This window comes from Thamnophis elegans, chromosome 9, assembly GCF_009769535.1.
Source record: "Thamnophis elegans isolate rThaEle1 chromosome 9, rThaEle1.pri, whole genome shotgun sequence".
NCBI lineage: Eukaryota > Metazoa > Chordata > Lepidosauria > Squamata > Colubridae > Thamnophis > Thamnophis elegans.
This window is the reverse complement of record NC_045549.1, coordinates 39,345,884-39,362,737: the sequence shown is the minus strand read 5'-3', so window position 1 is coordinate 39,362,737 and position 16,854 is coordinate 39,345,884. Positions and strand designations below refer to the sequence as shown.

Sequence of the window (16,854 nt, the reverse complement as noted above, 5' to 3'; positions counted from 1 at the left end):
CTAGCATTCAATTTAAAATCCAGGGCGGGAGAGGGGGGCAACAGAGCCGCCAGGAAGAGGGAAAAAAGTTTTTCTTTTTTCTAAACTATTTCTTTTTTCACAAGGAGAGGAGGAGAGGGGGAGGGAGGCGCAGAGGGAGGAAGAGAAGGAGAGAGAAAGAGAGGAAAGAGAGAGGAAGAAAAGGAGAGGAAGGAAGTGAGAGGGAAAGAGGAAAGAAGTGAGGGGAGGAGGGTGAAAGAAAGTGAGAGGGAGAAAGATGGAGAGAGAGGAGAATAAGAAAGGAGAGTGGGAAGGAGATAGGGAGAGAAAGGGGGAAAGAGGGAGGAGGAGAAAGAGAGGAAGAGAGAAAAGGAGAAAGAGGGAGAAGAGAGGGAGGAAGAAAGGTGAGAGAGACAACTGAACTTTACTTATGAAAAAGTGTTAATTATGTCAATGGAAGAGATAGGAAACTGCATTAGTGATACATATATGTCAATATGTTGATTTGTACTAAAAATGTTTAGCTTAAAGAAGTTATAAGGAATCACAAATATGTAAGTTAAAAGTGTGGAAAATGTAATGTATGTGTGGATGACCCTTTGCATGAGTTGTATTGGGAAAAATAAAAAATATATAATAATAAATTAAAAAAGGAAATGATTCCCCAAAGAGGTAAAAGGCTACATTTTGCTAGAGTTATTCTTTGCTTCCAATCTGTTGAGAAAGGGGATTGGACTCCATTGTCTATATTTCCCTTTCCATCCCCATGGTTCTTTAATGATTTTTTTAAATAAAAAAATTCAAGCAAATGTTGGTGCTTTCTTAATTACACCAATGCAAACAATGTGCCCACAATAACTTTGTAAAATGAAACTTTATTTAATTGGTCATCTCATCATGCTTCAGAATCCCAAAGATGCATTTTCGTGTATAAAATATTTTATTCAATTTTCACATTCCATTTGCAATCATTTATATACAGGGTATTTACTATAAGAAAAGAAAAAAAAAAAGAAAAGGGGAATAAAACGAACAAATAAAAAGGAAACACAACTCATCATTCACAACCCCACCTAACCCTTGCATCCTCCATACACCCCATCTACCCCCTCCAACTTTCCTTTCTCCCTCTAACACTCCCCTCCTACTTCCCTTTCCCCTCAAACCTTCCTTCTCCCCTTACTCCCCAGACACCCTCCTTACATACTCCTTACATTCCCCTTACTCCTTCCTTACTCCTCCCTCTTCCTTCCCTCTACCTCCCTCCTTGGTGTATGCCTTTATTCGAGTGTTGTTTGATCTGATAAAAGTAAAGTGAACCAAGGAAAATAATAATAATAATAATAATAATAATAATAAAAAAGAACCACCGTATATAAATACATTCTTGTTCTTATTAAAACTATATTAACACCCCCCACCCCACCCCCCACAATCCCCATCCCTAATCCTCCCGACTTCCCAGGGCCCACACCTGGCACTACCTTCTGTCTAAAATATCTTGTATACATATGGATTAAAAAATAAAAGTAATATATCAAAAAAAAAAAAAAAAAAAAAAGAAAAGCAGAGAAAGAGAAAAAAAAAAGGAAAAAAAGAAAAGAGAAAAGAAAGAAAAAAAAGAAAAAAAAGAAACCACTCTTTGCGTTGATCTCAGCCCCCCATCTTTATCTATGCTTAAATAGTATAAATCATTCTATCTATATTTTATTCTCATCTCTTACTTCTTTGCTATTTACCCCGACCTTCTGTAGGCTCTCCCGTTCCCTTCCTAAACCTTATGATCCCTTCCAATAAGATTTAAGCAACGTGGTTCATGCCATATATTCAAATATAACTTTACAGACAAGTAATCAAACTTTCACTTCTAGTAAAATTTAAACAACGTAAGTGATCTTTCTTTACCCCTTTTTCAAACAGTAATTCAAAATAATCTAACCAGATTTCCCCTTCTTAGTAAAGTTAAGCAGCGTAGATCAGATATTACTTTACACAGGAATCAATTTCTATCTTAAGATAATTCCAACCGACTTCCCCTTCTAATAGAATTTAAATAACTTAGTTCATTCCACATGTATTTTACCCTCATCCCCCACTTGTCTGATATTTACCACTATCAAATTTATACTACCATTTGTTTAAAATATAACTCAGAGCGATTTGTAGCATAAATCATTCCACATATTCCAATAATACTTTCAGCAAGAATCAGTTAACCTTCTATTTTAAGGTAGTCGCTTCTAACAAAGTTTAAACAACATAAATCATTCCGCATTCTTTTTACAGTTATCTTAAAATAATCCCAAGCGGCTTCTTATTCTAATAAGCTTTAAACAACATAAATTTTGCCCTCTTCCCTTGCTTGTCTGGTATTTACCTCAAATAACGTAGTTCATTCCACATGCATTTTACCCTCATCTCTTGCTTGTCTAATATTTACCACTATCAAATTTATACTAGCGTTTATTTGAAATGTAACTCAAAACTATTACAACCAACTTTCCCTTCAAATAAAAGTTAAATAGCATGGATCATATTCAAATAATACTTTCAGCAGGAGTCAGTTAACCTTCTATTTTAAAATAGTCCCATCTAACAAAGTTTAAACAACATAAATCATTCCGCATTCTTTTAACCACTATCAAATTTATGCTAACGTTACTTTAGAATCTAGCTCAAAGTAGTTTCACCCAGCTTTCCCTTCTGATAAAAATTAGTCCACTTTTTCTACCGGAGAGAGGTCTCAAACCCCCATTCAGTCCTCAACTTTAGGAAGTCTTTTGAAGTATCTAAATTCTCGATCTGCGTTCTTCTGCTTCTCCGAGGGAGGAGGGGCTACCCCCTCCATCTTGCAGCCGCATGGCCAGCCGTTTGCTTTCTCCTTCCGCTTGTCTCTCCTCTCTTCCAAGCGCATCAGGAAGTCCCGCCTTCAGAATCCTACAATAGAAATCTTGAGCCTCTGAAACAGAATTAAGACGAAATCTTTGATTCTCAAATGTAACCGTGATGCCGGCAGGGGCCTCCCATCTGTATCGAATCTGTTGACTCCTAAGCTCTTTAGTTAAAAAGGTGTAGTCCCTTCTTGCTTTCAACATCTGGGAAGGTATATTTTTGAAGACAATCACGTCCTGGTCATCAACTCGGAGACTGTTATTATGAAACTTTTGCACAATCGCGTTTCTAGATTCTTTGGTAGAGAAAGATGCATTTTCAAGAGGCAACTGGACTTTCTGCTTTTTCTTTGAAGACACTTCTTGGATGAGAAGCAAAACATTTTTGTTGAATTAACATTAACTAAAAAGGTTTTTAAATTGGATTTTGAATAAATGTGCAATTAATTGTTACAGTTTTGAATTTTACTGTTACCATCTTCCTTCTTTCGTGCAAACCGCCCAGTCACATGACCCCCCCAGCCATGCCCACCAAGCCATGCCCACAGAACCAGTAGTTCATTTCACTTGATTAAATCATAGTCTCTTAGCTTTCTACAAGCATTTTTAGCACATTGTCTTTTAACCTGTTTTAATAAAATAAATTAATATACTTGAATTTGCTGTTAATATATTTCCTCAAACAAGTAAGCTTACTTTTCTTTCCTTGGGAGGAAAGAAGATCCTGTCTAAAAAATGTGTCTGATCTATTTGTGATGGGAGGAGCTCTTGTTCTAGAATCAGCAACTCTCTTGCATTGGTTGGAAAAAGAAGGATATGGACCTCTCGGGATGACTGGCATATCAATGGGAGGACACGTAAGCTTCAGTGTTTAATTGATAATTTAATTGAAATAGATGGTAGCACCCAGCTGAACTTGTCTGATCATTAAAAAAAATCAAATCTAACTAGTACTAGAATGGAGATTACTTGGAAATTCCAGACTATAGACTAGATTGGAAAATTGCCAAAAAGAAGACTATTTAAAATCACTTTTGTATTGTAACAAAAAAAGTGAAAGGGTAACATATATGTTTATATATTATCACCAGAAGCTGATCTTCACTCAGGGGGGAACTTAATTCCTAATTGTACTTAGGTTCTTTTGTGTCATATTACACTAAATCGGAAATATCCACCTTTCATATTGAAAAATGTGTGAGGACTGGAGTGTTTTGTAGACTAATTCTAAACAAAGCAGTTAAGAGGTAAAGAACATATCTTTTTAAAAAACTATTTTTATGGGTCATTTGCAGTTCCACTGCCAGAGCCTGTAAGAACTATTGTTTTAGGTAATAGCAAGAAAAAAAATGAGTTTGACATGGGAAGGATAGATTCATAATTAGTATATTTTAATATAATTTTTCAAATTAAAGTGAATGTAATTTATACAGCATTGGTCTTTATCAAGGAAACATATTAAATTTTCAAATTGGCCAGTGATAACTGTCTTATTTAGCCTTAAGTTTACTATATTAATATTAATTATTATTATTATTAATTATAAGATTAGCCTTATTCAGCTTGTCTAACTATCCCTAAAATAAATGCATCATACAATGTTCTAAATTTAAATGAAATTACATTCATGTGTGACTTTATATAAACTTTCATATGGAACTCATTTAGTAAGGATATTTAGAAAGCAAATGTAAATCTTTGTACATTTAAGGAATACAAACTTCTTCAATAGTTTTATAATATTTACTTTATTTCATATACTTTCAAATAGCATCTTCTATATCTATTAATATCAATTCTGTTCACATCCTATTGCTTGGCTTTATATGAGATATGGTTAGCTGAAATTGAAAAATGAATTATGTGGCAATTTTATCAATTTATGAAAAATATTTCATATTTTGATTTGTACTCATGGAAAAAATTACCCCGTTTTTTTTTTTTTACAGATGGCATCATTAGCAGTATCTAATTGGCCTAAACCATTACCATTAGTTCCTTGTCTGTCCTGGTCTACAGCCTCTGGTGTTTTTACTACGGTATTACATTCTTATTTGGTATATAATTATGTAAATCCTTTGAAAATATTTCAGCTTGAAATATTAAAGTAGCCATATCTTTTTTTAGAATAATAGATACTTCATAACTGCTACAACCTGACTCCATTGCGTGTCCACCCAGCCAATTTGTTTAACTAGGTTGCTTTACTGTTGCAAAAAGATGCATGATATACATTACTATGTGTTGCTAAGTCCTTTTTTCAAAGGTTTTGCACATCCTAATGTATAAGGTCCATGTGTTTACACTTTGAATATTATCAGTGCTTTGTTATGACAAAAAACTAATCTACAATATTCTTTTAATTGTAACATAGAAATAAGTTCCCTTTTCTTATTATTATGACACCATTTCACAAAAGCTTTGATCTTTTTTTAAATGTTTAAAATCCCTGCCCAAATCCTTCATTTCAAATTGATTTGTTGCTTAGAAATCACATGAACTATTGACCCTTTTCTTTGTCATTGAAAAACATTTTCAGAGTGATGGAATTTAACAAATAAAACCCTGGTGTAATTAAAACTGGTTCTTAAATAGTGCGTATAATATATAACCTTTTAATTTCAGGGTGTATTGAGCAAGGCAGTGAATTGGCGGGAACTAGAGAAACAATATTATACTCAGAGTGTTTATGAAGAAGAAATAATTCAAATGCTTGAATATTGTGGAGTGAGTATAAATTATTTTTTAATGGTAACTGCTATACAATTTCTGGGAGCGGTTTAATTTTGTAACTGTAACTCCACTCCAATTTCTGGGACCTGTTTTAATGCAATAGTAGATAAAAAATTTAACACAATGTTATTATAACACAATTTTTGTATTAATCTTCTGAGAAATTCTTTTTCATTTATGTGTAACAACCATCCAAATAGGTTTTCTTAATCCTTGAAAATCTCTTGAGATGTTTTAGCTACAATTTTTTTTTAATTTAGAAAAGAAGTATATATATTTTATAGAATAACTATTTAGAGAATTATCATACCAAAGATAATTTCTGTGTGCATTATTGAAATTGTTAAACCTTTGAAATCTCTTTAGTAAAATAAATAGTAAAGCGAGTAATTTGCACATTAAAATGGTGTTGGAGAAAACCACTTGAAAATTCTCAGTTCTTTTCTGATAGAAGGGGTGGGATTGGGGGAAAATTTTTGGCTAATAGTCTGATTGCTGCCTTCTGGGCCAGCTAATTTTCAAAACATCTGCAAAGGCAATCCCACACTCAGAACATGAAAGTTAATCCAATTACAAAGTTATCAATACATGACTCCCTTTCAGTAGGCAGATGTGTATTTGAAAATTTATCACCACATTCTCAATACGTTTAGAAAAAACTAAATGACTGATATGAGTTACCAACATTTCTCATAATATATGGCTGGGAGAATGCTTCAGGGTTGTGTCTCGAATCCATTAATCTGTAGCAAACTTCTGATGGCTTCTTTTTCCTCAGTTTATTTTAAGAGGTAATCAAATAGATTGGCAGTATGGGGACATTTCCATATATATTAGAATGATAGCAATTTATCATAATTTATCAGTAATTTTATGGTATTGTTTTGTATTTATATATTTTGATAGGTCATTCACAATAGAAAGTAAATTGTTTTTAATAAAAGTAAGAAGACTAGAATGAATAGGAGAACATTAATGCTTATATTTCTTTTTTAAAAATATGCTTTGAGTTTTATTTCAAAATAAAAATGTAAGCTACAAATTTAATAAATAAATATCCATATAAACTTTTGGACATGTGTTCAGTTGAAATAGACAAAGACTCATATCAAATTATCTACCGTATATACTCGAGTATAGGCCGACCTGAATATAAGCCGAGGCACCTAATTTTACCACAAAAAACTGGAAAAGTTATTGACTCGAGTATAAGCCTAGGGTGGGAAATGCAGCAGCTACCGGTAAATTTCAAAAATAAAAATAGATACCAATAATGTTTTTGAATATTTATTTCAAAGAAAAACAGTAAACTAGCGGTGTATTCAATGAAATACTTCACTCACCTCATGATGCTGATGTCCCGCTGTGATGATGATGTCCCGTGCAGCCGCGGGAGCGATGTCCCGCCTCCTATGACACACGGCACAGTGATTCCTATCATTGGATCACTGTACCAGAGGAGGTGGGACATCGCTATGTGGCTGCTTGCCATAACAAGGAGGAGGTGGGACATCGTTGCAGAGCGGCAGGAGGGGGAGGAAGGGGAATCGTAAGACAGCCCTGCATTACATTAGAACGTGAGGAGGGGGGATGGTGCGGTGCGCACTGCGCGGCAAACTGACACAGAGGGAGGGGAAACTCACAGGGGCACTGGGCCATTCACGAGTGTCACCCAGCGGCATGGCCCCGCCCCTTTTTCTCCTCCATTTCGGGCAAATTTTTCACTGACTCGAGTATAAGCCGAGGCGGCTTTTTTCAGCCCAAAAAGTGGGCTGAAAAACTAGGCTTATACTCGAGTATATACAGTAATTCAAAAGATCAATTTGTTTTTACATATTTTAAAACATCAAGATATAGGTTTGATTGAAAAGAGTACATTGAAAAATATGCCAAAGTGCTTCAATTTAATAAATATTTCTATTCAGACAGATTCATTCAAGATGGGACAAGACTTTGTTAAAGATTCTCCAAACAGTGTGGACAGCTTGAGTTGTCTGGATCTCAACTCTGGTATTCTGCACCTAGATATCGGAAACAAAGTTCCTTCTTCAGAAGTGGGTGACTGCCTTAGTCCTAATAAAAACAATCTAAGCTCCTCAACGGAAGAATTGTTGGTGCAAGATGCACCCAAAATGCAGTGCATAAACCAGACATTTTCAACCAGCACCAATAGTGCTAACTTTTCCAGTGAACAAAATCACCTGATAAGTGGAAAAAATGACAGTTTACAAAGGGAATCATTACGATTTATGAAAGGAGTAATGGATGAATGTACCCATGTTGCTAACTTTTCAGGTACATGTTAATTTTAGAGTATTTCAGATTTTTATGCTATTAATTTATAATCCTATTTAATAATTCTCTATCTCTGAGCACTGTTTATAATTTTTATTACACTTTTTTTCTGTTGTCTTTTCCATATGTATACACCTTCTACATTTGAATTTGCTCTTATGCCCTTCATATTTATTTCTAGCAAAAGTAGACATCTTTCTACACACCAGTGTACGTGACATCAGACATACACACACACACACACACACACACATCTATACAGTTGCAAGAAAAAGTATGTGAACCCCTTGGGATTACGTGGGGTTTTGCATAAATTGGTCATAAAATGTGCTCTGAACTTCATCTAAGTCACAACAATAGAAAAACACAGTCTGCTGAACATAATACTACATAAACATAGATGTTGCCATGGTTTAATTGAATATAATATGTAAACATTCACAGTGCAGGGAGGAAAAAGTATGTGAACCGTTAGACTTAATAACTGGTTGACCCTCCTTTGGCAGCAATACCTCAACCAAACGTTTCCTGTAGTTGCAGATCAGAACTGCACAATGATCTGGAGTAATTTTGGACCACTCCTCTTCACAAAAATGTTTCAGTGTAGCAATATTCTTGGAATGTCTGGTGTGAATCGCTCTCTTAAGGTCATGCCACAGCATTTCAATCGGGTTGAGGTCAGGACTCTGACTGGGCCACTCCAGAAGGCGTATTCTGTACTGTTGAAGCCAATTTTTTGTTGAATTACTTGTATGCTTTGGGTCATTGTCCTGTTGTATCACCCATCCTCTGCGGGGCTTCAGTTGGTGGACAGATGGTCGTACGTTTTCCTGCAAAATATCTTGATAAACCCTGGAGTTCATTGTCCCATCAATGACAACAATCCATCCAGGCCCTGAGGCAGCAAAGCAGCCCCACACCATGATGCTCCCTCCGCCATGTTTTACAGTGGGGATGAGGTTTTGATGTTGGTGTGCTATGCCTTTTTTTCTCCACACATAGTGTTGTGTGTTTTTCCCAAACAACTCAATTTTGGTTTCATCTGTCCACAGTATATTTTGCCAGAAGTGCTGTGGAACATCCAGGTGCTCTTTTGCAAACTTCAAACAAGCTGCAATATTTTTTTTGGACAGCAATGGCTTCCTCCGTGGTGTCCTCCCATGTACTCAATTCTTGTTTAATGTTTTCCTTATTGTAGATGTGTCAACAAAAATGTTAGCATGTGCCAGAGATTTCTGTAGGTCTTTAGCTGACACTCTAGGATTCTTCTTTACCTCATGAAGCATTCTGCGCTGTGCTCTTGCAGTCATTTTTACAGGACGACCACGCCTAGGGAGAGTAGCAACAGTGCTAAACTTTCTCCATTTGTAGACAGTCTGTCTTACCATGGACACATGAACATCAAGGCTTTTGGAGATACTTTTGTAACCCTTTCCAGTTTCATGCAAGTCAACAATTCTTTTTTGTAATAATTTTTTTTTATTTTTTTGTTACATAAAGAACACATGCCCACAACAGTGGGGGGAAAAAATCAAAACACACACACACACAAAAAAAAAAAAAAAAAGGCAGAGAAAAAAAAACAAAAAAAAACCACAACAAGTATATGTTATAAAAAAGTATATCAGCTGGTTACAACATGTTTTTGTGCATCTCTTCCATTAATTCATATTAATTCAAATATCTTAACTCAAATGTTTACTATATTAACATCATCATACCTCCACTTTTAGTTGACTACAGTTGTTTAAACATCCTTCATCCTTAACTATGCCAAAGATTTAATCCATAACCACATGCTAGCATTTCATTTACTTGTTTATAAAATCCTCCATTAACATCAACTCCTCATATCCTGTTTTAGCTAAACATCCATAATATTTAATACCAAAAATTCCATCCTCCATGTATATAGTTTATTATCATTCTCCTTTCTTTATGTAATTATATCGTATAACATAGCATTTTCCCCATATTAGTTAAGATTTAACTGTATATAGTTTTATTTTATTTTTTAATAGTAATAATTATTGTGATTAATAACCTTTATACATGGTCCAAAAATATTTCTAACCTTCCCTTCTCATATCCAATTATTATTTATCATATCAACTCCACATTATATACATTACTATCATTATCAATTATTATTCAACTATATCTATTACAAATGAATTTAATTAGGTTTAGCTAGTTTTGAATTGTATTCTTCCATCTATCAGCCTGTCTCTCTCCAGTAACAAAACCTCCTTAATCCTGTTGCCATTCGTGGGTCGAGTTCTCCAAACGTCTTTATGAGCAAGTCCATACAAAAAAATCTTTGTACCTTTTTGCTTATGGTGCCTCTCATATAATGCTGCCATCCTCCGTTTGTTTCCTTTTTCAGCTTGTCTTTAATTCTCAGTGGCGGTATCAAAAGTTTTGCAGATGATATTTCATAAAGTATAAATTCTTTAATGCTTCTCACTCCTCCTACGCTCTGTCTTTCGAAGTAAATCTTCTGTGTGGCTGCCCCCCCTTCAGACATTCCATCTTTTTCTCTCTCAGAGGTAAACCAGTTGCCCGGAATGTCAGCAAGTTGAAAATCTTCATCTCTGACATCCTTCGTTTGTATTTCAAGAACATTCAACATTCTGATATACTTTTTCCTCCTGCGCTGTGAATGACATGTTATGTTCAATTAAACCATTGCAACATCTAATGTTTGTGTAGTATTATTTTCAGCAGACTATGTTTTTCTATTGTTGTGACTTAGATGAAGTTCAGAGCACATTTTATGACCAATTCATGCAAAACTCCACATAATCCCAAGGGGTTCACATACTTTTTCTTGCAACTGTATATATATAATATATAATATATATATATATATATATATATATATATATATATATATATATATATATATATATATATATATATATATATATATATATATATATGTTTCTTTGAACTGCTAACTATATAATATAGTAATCTGCATTACAATGCAAAATGTAAAGTAATTATATTTATGTACATTTACATTGATATAGTCTGAAGAAAAAACCAGAGCATAATTAGTTTTTATATATACTAGGCTTTGACCACAATTAAGATTTCTTTTAAATAAGATTAAATGTAGGATGAATTTCAGCTTTGCAATTTTATTAAATAATTAAACCATTTGGAAGATTTGAAAAAACAAATGCAGAGTTTGGGAAAAGATAATACTGAGTAGATAATATCCCTGGAAGTGAAGTTAGGGCCTATTAGTTCCACTGATGCAAAGCTGAGATCACCAATGTTTTGCTTTCAGATTTGAGTAGCAAAATGTTAACAGAGCTATGCAACTGATTTTACAGTGTATGGAAATGATATAACACATTTTTTTCTACAACATGGCATTTGAATGACATGTGTACCATACTTCAAAAAACAAGAGATAGGACAACCTCAAAACTATATTTGATTCATGCTTGATTATATTTAATTATTACATAAATGTAATATCATTAATATTGCATGTGAAATTATAATTGAATAGATTAGGGCAGTTTGTAGGGTCTCTGCTTCACTATTGGCCCCATTCTAATACTTTATGGAATATAAAGACTTATTTCTGCAGTAGGAAGAAAACTGGTTTAATTTAAGTAATTTTAGTGTTAGAAACTTTTCTGATTCACACTTTCTAATACTACTATATACAAATCTAAGCTTTATGCAGTTATTAAGATTATATTGCCACCTGTTGGTGTACTTATGAGTGTTCATTGAATTATTTTGTAATGCAACAAACATTTCTAACGTTATATTAAATCTAAAGTTAATAAATTTTTCTTCAAATAAATGGTTGTTCTCAGTTCCAGTTGACCCCACACTGATTATAGTTGTCCAAGCTAAGGAAGATGCCTATATTCCAAGAACTGGAGTGCGTAGCCTTCAAGAAATTTGGCCAGGATGTGAAGTCCGATACTTGAATGGAGGTCATGTTAGTGCTTATCTCTTCAAACAAGGATTGTTCAGGTTAGTAATTCAGAGTAAGCACTGAAAATCAAGTCTAGCTGCTGCTTAAATAATTTAAATTATTTGTATACTGCTTATTTAAACATTCAAAATCAGTTTAGCACAATTAATTACAAAATAAACTCCACAGAGCATTAATAGCTCTAATCGTACAGTAATAACATTACTATACTTTTTTAAATACTTTATACAGATATGTGTAGAGACTTTTGATGCTACAAAGTATATGCCATAAACACAAAGCCGCCTTCCATTCCCATGAACTGGCAATCTGTAAGTCATTATGCAGAAAGTAGGATATCCCCAAGGATCAATAAGGTGTAAAAGGAGATATAATTGAAAATGAACTTTTAGGTTTTAGTTTCTACTAGATAATTCATCACCCATTGAGTCATCAGAGATATTTCCATATCAGATTTCTCGATGGATTCAACAGTGGCAGAGCTCATAATGTATTTGGAAAGATTCTTAAAAACTCTGGGAGACAATCAAAGATGTATCTGCTTGAAAGCAATCCATGTCAAATATCTTAACAACACAGTCAAGCATCATCAATTGACCATAGGAAATGTTTTATGACATTCTACAGTTAGTTTCAGGGGTAAGGCTCACTTGGGTACTTAATATTAAGGTGCATAAACCATTTTGCAAGTAGAATTATAATTTGTCCATGAAAATTGATAATGAACCATGAAGTTATAGTTTATAGTGTCAGCATTCAAGTTGAATTTTTAAAATAATAAAGCTTTATAGAAATCATTTTCTAAATTATATTAGTACAATCTTTTTTTCTTTTAGGCAAGCCATATATGATGCATTTGAACGTTTTGTTCAGAAATATTTGGCATAGTCATCTTCTGTTGAATTGTTCCACGTACTTTCATTTTCTTGTGTGGATCCATTCCCATGAACTGGCAATCTGTAAGTCATTGAATAGAACAAACCTAACAAGATTGTAATCAAATGTAACTTTTTAAAGTTAGATTTGTGGTGCTAAAGTGATTTTAGCAAAATTTGTTAATATTGGTGTCTTACATCTGCAAAATATGCTTTGATTAAAAATAAATATGATTTGGAAAGTTTATACATCCACAGAAGACAGACCAATTCAATATTGACAATTCTTTAAATTTCAACTTGCACACTTCTTTTTGTTTTACTATATTATAAAGAGCCAAAGAATTAGGAGTATTGTGTTACAGCAATTTAATACTAGTTCCTAAAAGGAAAAATAATAATATAAATTAGGCTGAATCTTTGCGCATGTGCTATGGAAGATGGCTGCCTGAGCTTGTCGCTCAGGTTGGAAGAGAGACAAAATAGCCTAGACTGAGCCTCCGCCGATCACCAGACCTTTGAAAAGGGAGAACTGGGGTGAGAGGAATCTAAGACATCCTGGAGGGTTGCTTGTTTGGAGAGACGTTTTTCAGGTGGCTTAGGACGGGCTTCGGCGGTGTCGGACGGCGTTGGACGGCCTTTGGGCGGTGCCCCCCCCTCCGCGGATGGCGGTTCCTAGCTAGCGGAGCAGCGTTTTTGCCTGCGTTTCGCCGGGAAGGGCGGCGTTTTCACCTGGAGGGGGACCGCTCTGGTGGCTTCGGATAGTCCCTGGTGGTGCTGGGCAGTGGCGAGCGGCTGTTATGCAGCGCCCGCCTCCTCGCTGCATGGTCAACGGCGGCGTTTTCTTCAGCGATTCTAGCGGCGGCACTGACTTCCGACCCTGTCCGCTCGTTGTGGTAAGCCTCTGGGAGTTTTTCTTGATTGCCATTGCCCCGGAGAGGAGGTTGCCGAGCTGGGCTGTTGCCAGAGTTGGACGAATCGGGCGGCTGGCCTCCCATCGCCGCCGCAGCCTTTGGGGTGTCCCCCCTTCCCTGCTTGGCTCGGCCTCTCGTCAACGCTGCAGCGTTTTTGGCCTTATCGGCATTTCGGCCTTACTTTGGAGACCTTAGGGGACTTGGGAGGCCTGTGAGAACTGTGAGAACTGGCGCTTTTGGCGAATGGGAGAGAACTTCTGGACTGCGTTATCAACATTGGCCTAACGAGAGGATGGTTGGCCCAGATGGTGCCGAAGACGGTCGAGCGCCTGGCGTTGGCTGCCATTGCGGCCTTCGCGAGCCTTCCCCCCCCCCCGGCAGCTTATTACGTCTGGGAGAGCTCTTGGAACCTGCGGGGTCTCCCCTTTCTGCCTCTTTCTGTGGCTGGGGAGAGCCTTTTGTGACTGGAGAGGGCCTTCTCTCCTTACCACCTATGCTATCTGGTTCCCCCTGTCCACGCTCATAGATTTGGACCCTTGGACTCCCAGCTTTGCAACCGTATTCCCGGGCCACGATTATCACCGCCCTCCACCATCTCAGGAACCCGATCTCTGCCACCTGGACTTTTACTCCCCTTTCACCACTCTACCACAAACTTTGTATGAACTTTGCACATTTTAACAGCCGCGCATTTTTTTTCTCTTTGTATGGGGTATGTATGTGATATGTATGTGATGGATGGTTGATGTTTGTACCCACTTTTATGAATCTTTATTATCATTGTACCCTGTAATTTTAAATTGACATATGGGGATTGTATGAGTGAGCGACTGTGTATGTATGAAAGGACTGGGAGTACAGCCGGGTGCCTCCTCCACTGAGTGCTATTGCAGAAGTGGTAGGGGGCCCAGGCCTACCTCCCGTCCTAGAATGACTGAGATAAATGGCCTGCCGGAGAGAGCGGAGGCCACGGGAGGGGAAATGGGGTCCACGGATATGGGAGTGGGCCAGAACATTACGGTCATGACGGGGAGGGGCAGGTATGACGGGAACTTCAGGGCTAGCCATTACCGGGGAAGGAGGGTCCGCTACGTCACAGCGATCCCTCCTTCCGGCCCTGTTAGTTCCACTCCAGGACCAGATGGCGAGAGTGGTCAGGGCCCTGGTCTCAGGCTGTTGTTGCTAAATGCCAGGTCTGTGGTTCACAAGGCTCCCCTCGTCCAGGACCTAATATTAGACGAGGGGGCAGACCTGGCATGTATTACTGAAACCTGGCTGGGCCCGGAGGGAGTCCCCCTCACTGAAATGTGTCCAGAAGGGTTTCAGGTGCTCCATCAGCCGCGACCCCAGGTAAGGGGTGGGGGAGTGGCTGTCATCATCCGAGGGTCATTAGTTCCTCGTAGGATCCCTGCTCCGGAGCTTGTCGGGGGTGAGTCCTTGTTGGTGAAGTTGGACCTTGAGGGTCAAGTGGGTTTGTTGCTAAGGTATCTTCCTCCCAACAGCGTTGCAACAGCCCTCCCCTCGCTCCTCGAATCAGTAGCCGAGCTGGCGGTAGAGTTCCCCAGGCTTATGGTGCTGGGGGATTTCAACCTGCCTTCGCTCGGTGAACGCTCTGATGGGGTGCAGGAGTTCATGGCTTCCATGACAGCCATGGACTTGACCCAAGTAATCCGGGGTCCGACTCACTCAGCAGGTCATACACTTGACCTCGTATTCCTCTCAGAGCAGTGGAGACATGATCTAGATTTGAGGGGCATTAAGATCTTGCCCTTGTCATGGTCTGATCACTTCCTACTGAGGCTTGACTTTCGGAAACCAATCGTCCACTGTAGGGAGGAGGAACCGATTAGGTGGTTCCGCCCCAGGTGCCTGATGGACCCTATGGGATTTCAGACGGCGCTTGGAAAAATACCTGACGCTCTCGTCCACAGTCCGGTAGAGTCCTTAGTCGCTGCTTGGAATGCAGCAGCGGCGGGGGTTCTAAACCGGATTGCACCTTTACAGCCTCTCCGAAGTAGTGGATCCAGGAGGGCTCCTTGGTTCTCCGAGGAACTCTGGGAGGTGAAGCGCCAAAAGAGACGCCTAGAGCGCCGCTGGAGGGCCAGTAACTCTGAATCAGACCGAGCACTGATGAGAGCCTTTATCAGGACCTATCTCGTGGCAATACGGACGGCGAAATGTGTGCATTTTGCCACTCTTATTGCATCCACTGAATTGCGCCCAGCCGCCTTGTTTAGAATAGCCCGCTCCCTCTTGAAAGGGAGGGACACGGATGACCCTTTACAGGGTAGAGCTGAGGAATTTATTCAGTTTCTAATGGATAAAGTCGCTCGGATTCGGACAGATCTGGACTCCAATTGCACGGTACCAGCCGAGGTACCGGGGGAAAGTCTTGAGCGGATTTCTTGGAGCGAGTTTCAACTTGTCGCTCCTGAGGAAGTGGACAAGGCCATGAGAGCGGTGAGTGCCTCCACCTGTATATTGGACCTGTGACCCTCCTGGCTGGTCTCGACCAGCAGGGGGGTGACACGCGGCTGGATCCAGACGATAGTTAACACCTCTCTCTGGGAGGGATCCTTCCTGCACCTCCTAAAGGATGCGGTGGTGAGACCCCTCCTGAAGAAGCCTTCTCTGGATCCAGCCATTTTGAGTAACTATCGTCCGGTCTCCAACCTCCCCTTTGTAGGGAAGGTTGTTGAGAAAGTGGTGGCCTTTCAACTCCGGCGGTCCTTGGATGAAACCGATTATCTGGATTCCTTTCAGTCCGGTTTCAGGCCTGGTTACAGCACGGAAACTGCTTTGGTCGCGCTGATCGATGAACTCTGGCGAGCCAGGGATAAGGGTCACTCCTCTATCCTAGTGCTTCTTGACCTCTCAGCGGCCTTTGATACCATCGACCATGGTATCCTTCTGCAACGGTTGCAGGAGGTGGGAGTGGGAGGCACCATTCTTCGGTGGTTCTCCTCCTACCTCTCGGACAGGTCGCAGTCAGTGTTGGTCGGAGGGCAGAGATCGACCCCTAGACCCCTCAATTATGGGGTGCTGCAGGGTTCGATCCTGTTCCCCCCTCCTATTTAACATCTACATGAAGCCGCTGGGTGAGATCATACACCGGCACAGGATTAAATATCTTCAATATGCGGACGATACACAATTGTATCTGTCCACCCCGTGCTAACTCAGTGAAGCGGTAGAAGTGA

General features: G+C 38.5%; 1 protein-coding gene across 7 annotated transcripts in view; it reads left to right on the top strand.

Annotated features, from left to right (window-relative positions):
- Nucleotides 1-13,091, top strand: part of ABHD18 (abhydrolase domain containing 18) — a 28,927-nt gene extending 15,836 nt beyond the window's left edge. For all 7 annotated transcript variants that reach the window (XM_032224384.1, XM_032224385.1, XM_032224378.1 and 4 more), the window contains 6 exons: nucleotides 3,589-3,727; nucleotides 4,820-4,909; nucleotides 5,496-5,597; nucleotides 7,529-7,898; nucleotides 11,741-11,903; nucleotides 12,702-13,091. In XM_032224384.1, coding sequence (XP_032080275.1) covers nucleotides 3,589-3,727; nucleotides 4,820-4,909; nucleotides 5,496-5,597; nucleotides 7,529-7,898; nucleotides 11,741-11,903; nucleotides 12,702-12,753 — 916 coding nt within the window. In that variant the 3' untranslated portion in view covers nucleotides 12,754-13,091. The remainder of the gene's footprint in view (nucleotides 1-3,588; nucleotides 3,728-4,819; nucleotides 4,910-5,495; nucleotides 5,598-7,528; nucleotides 7,899-11,740; nucleotides 11,904-12,701) is intronic.
- The last annotated feature ends 3,763 nt before the right edge of the window (nucleotides 13,092-16,854 follow it).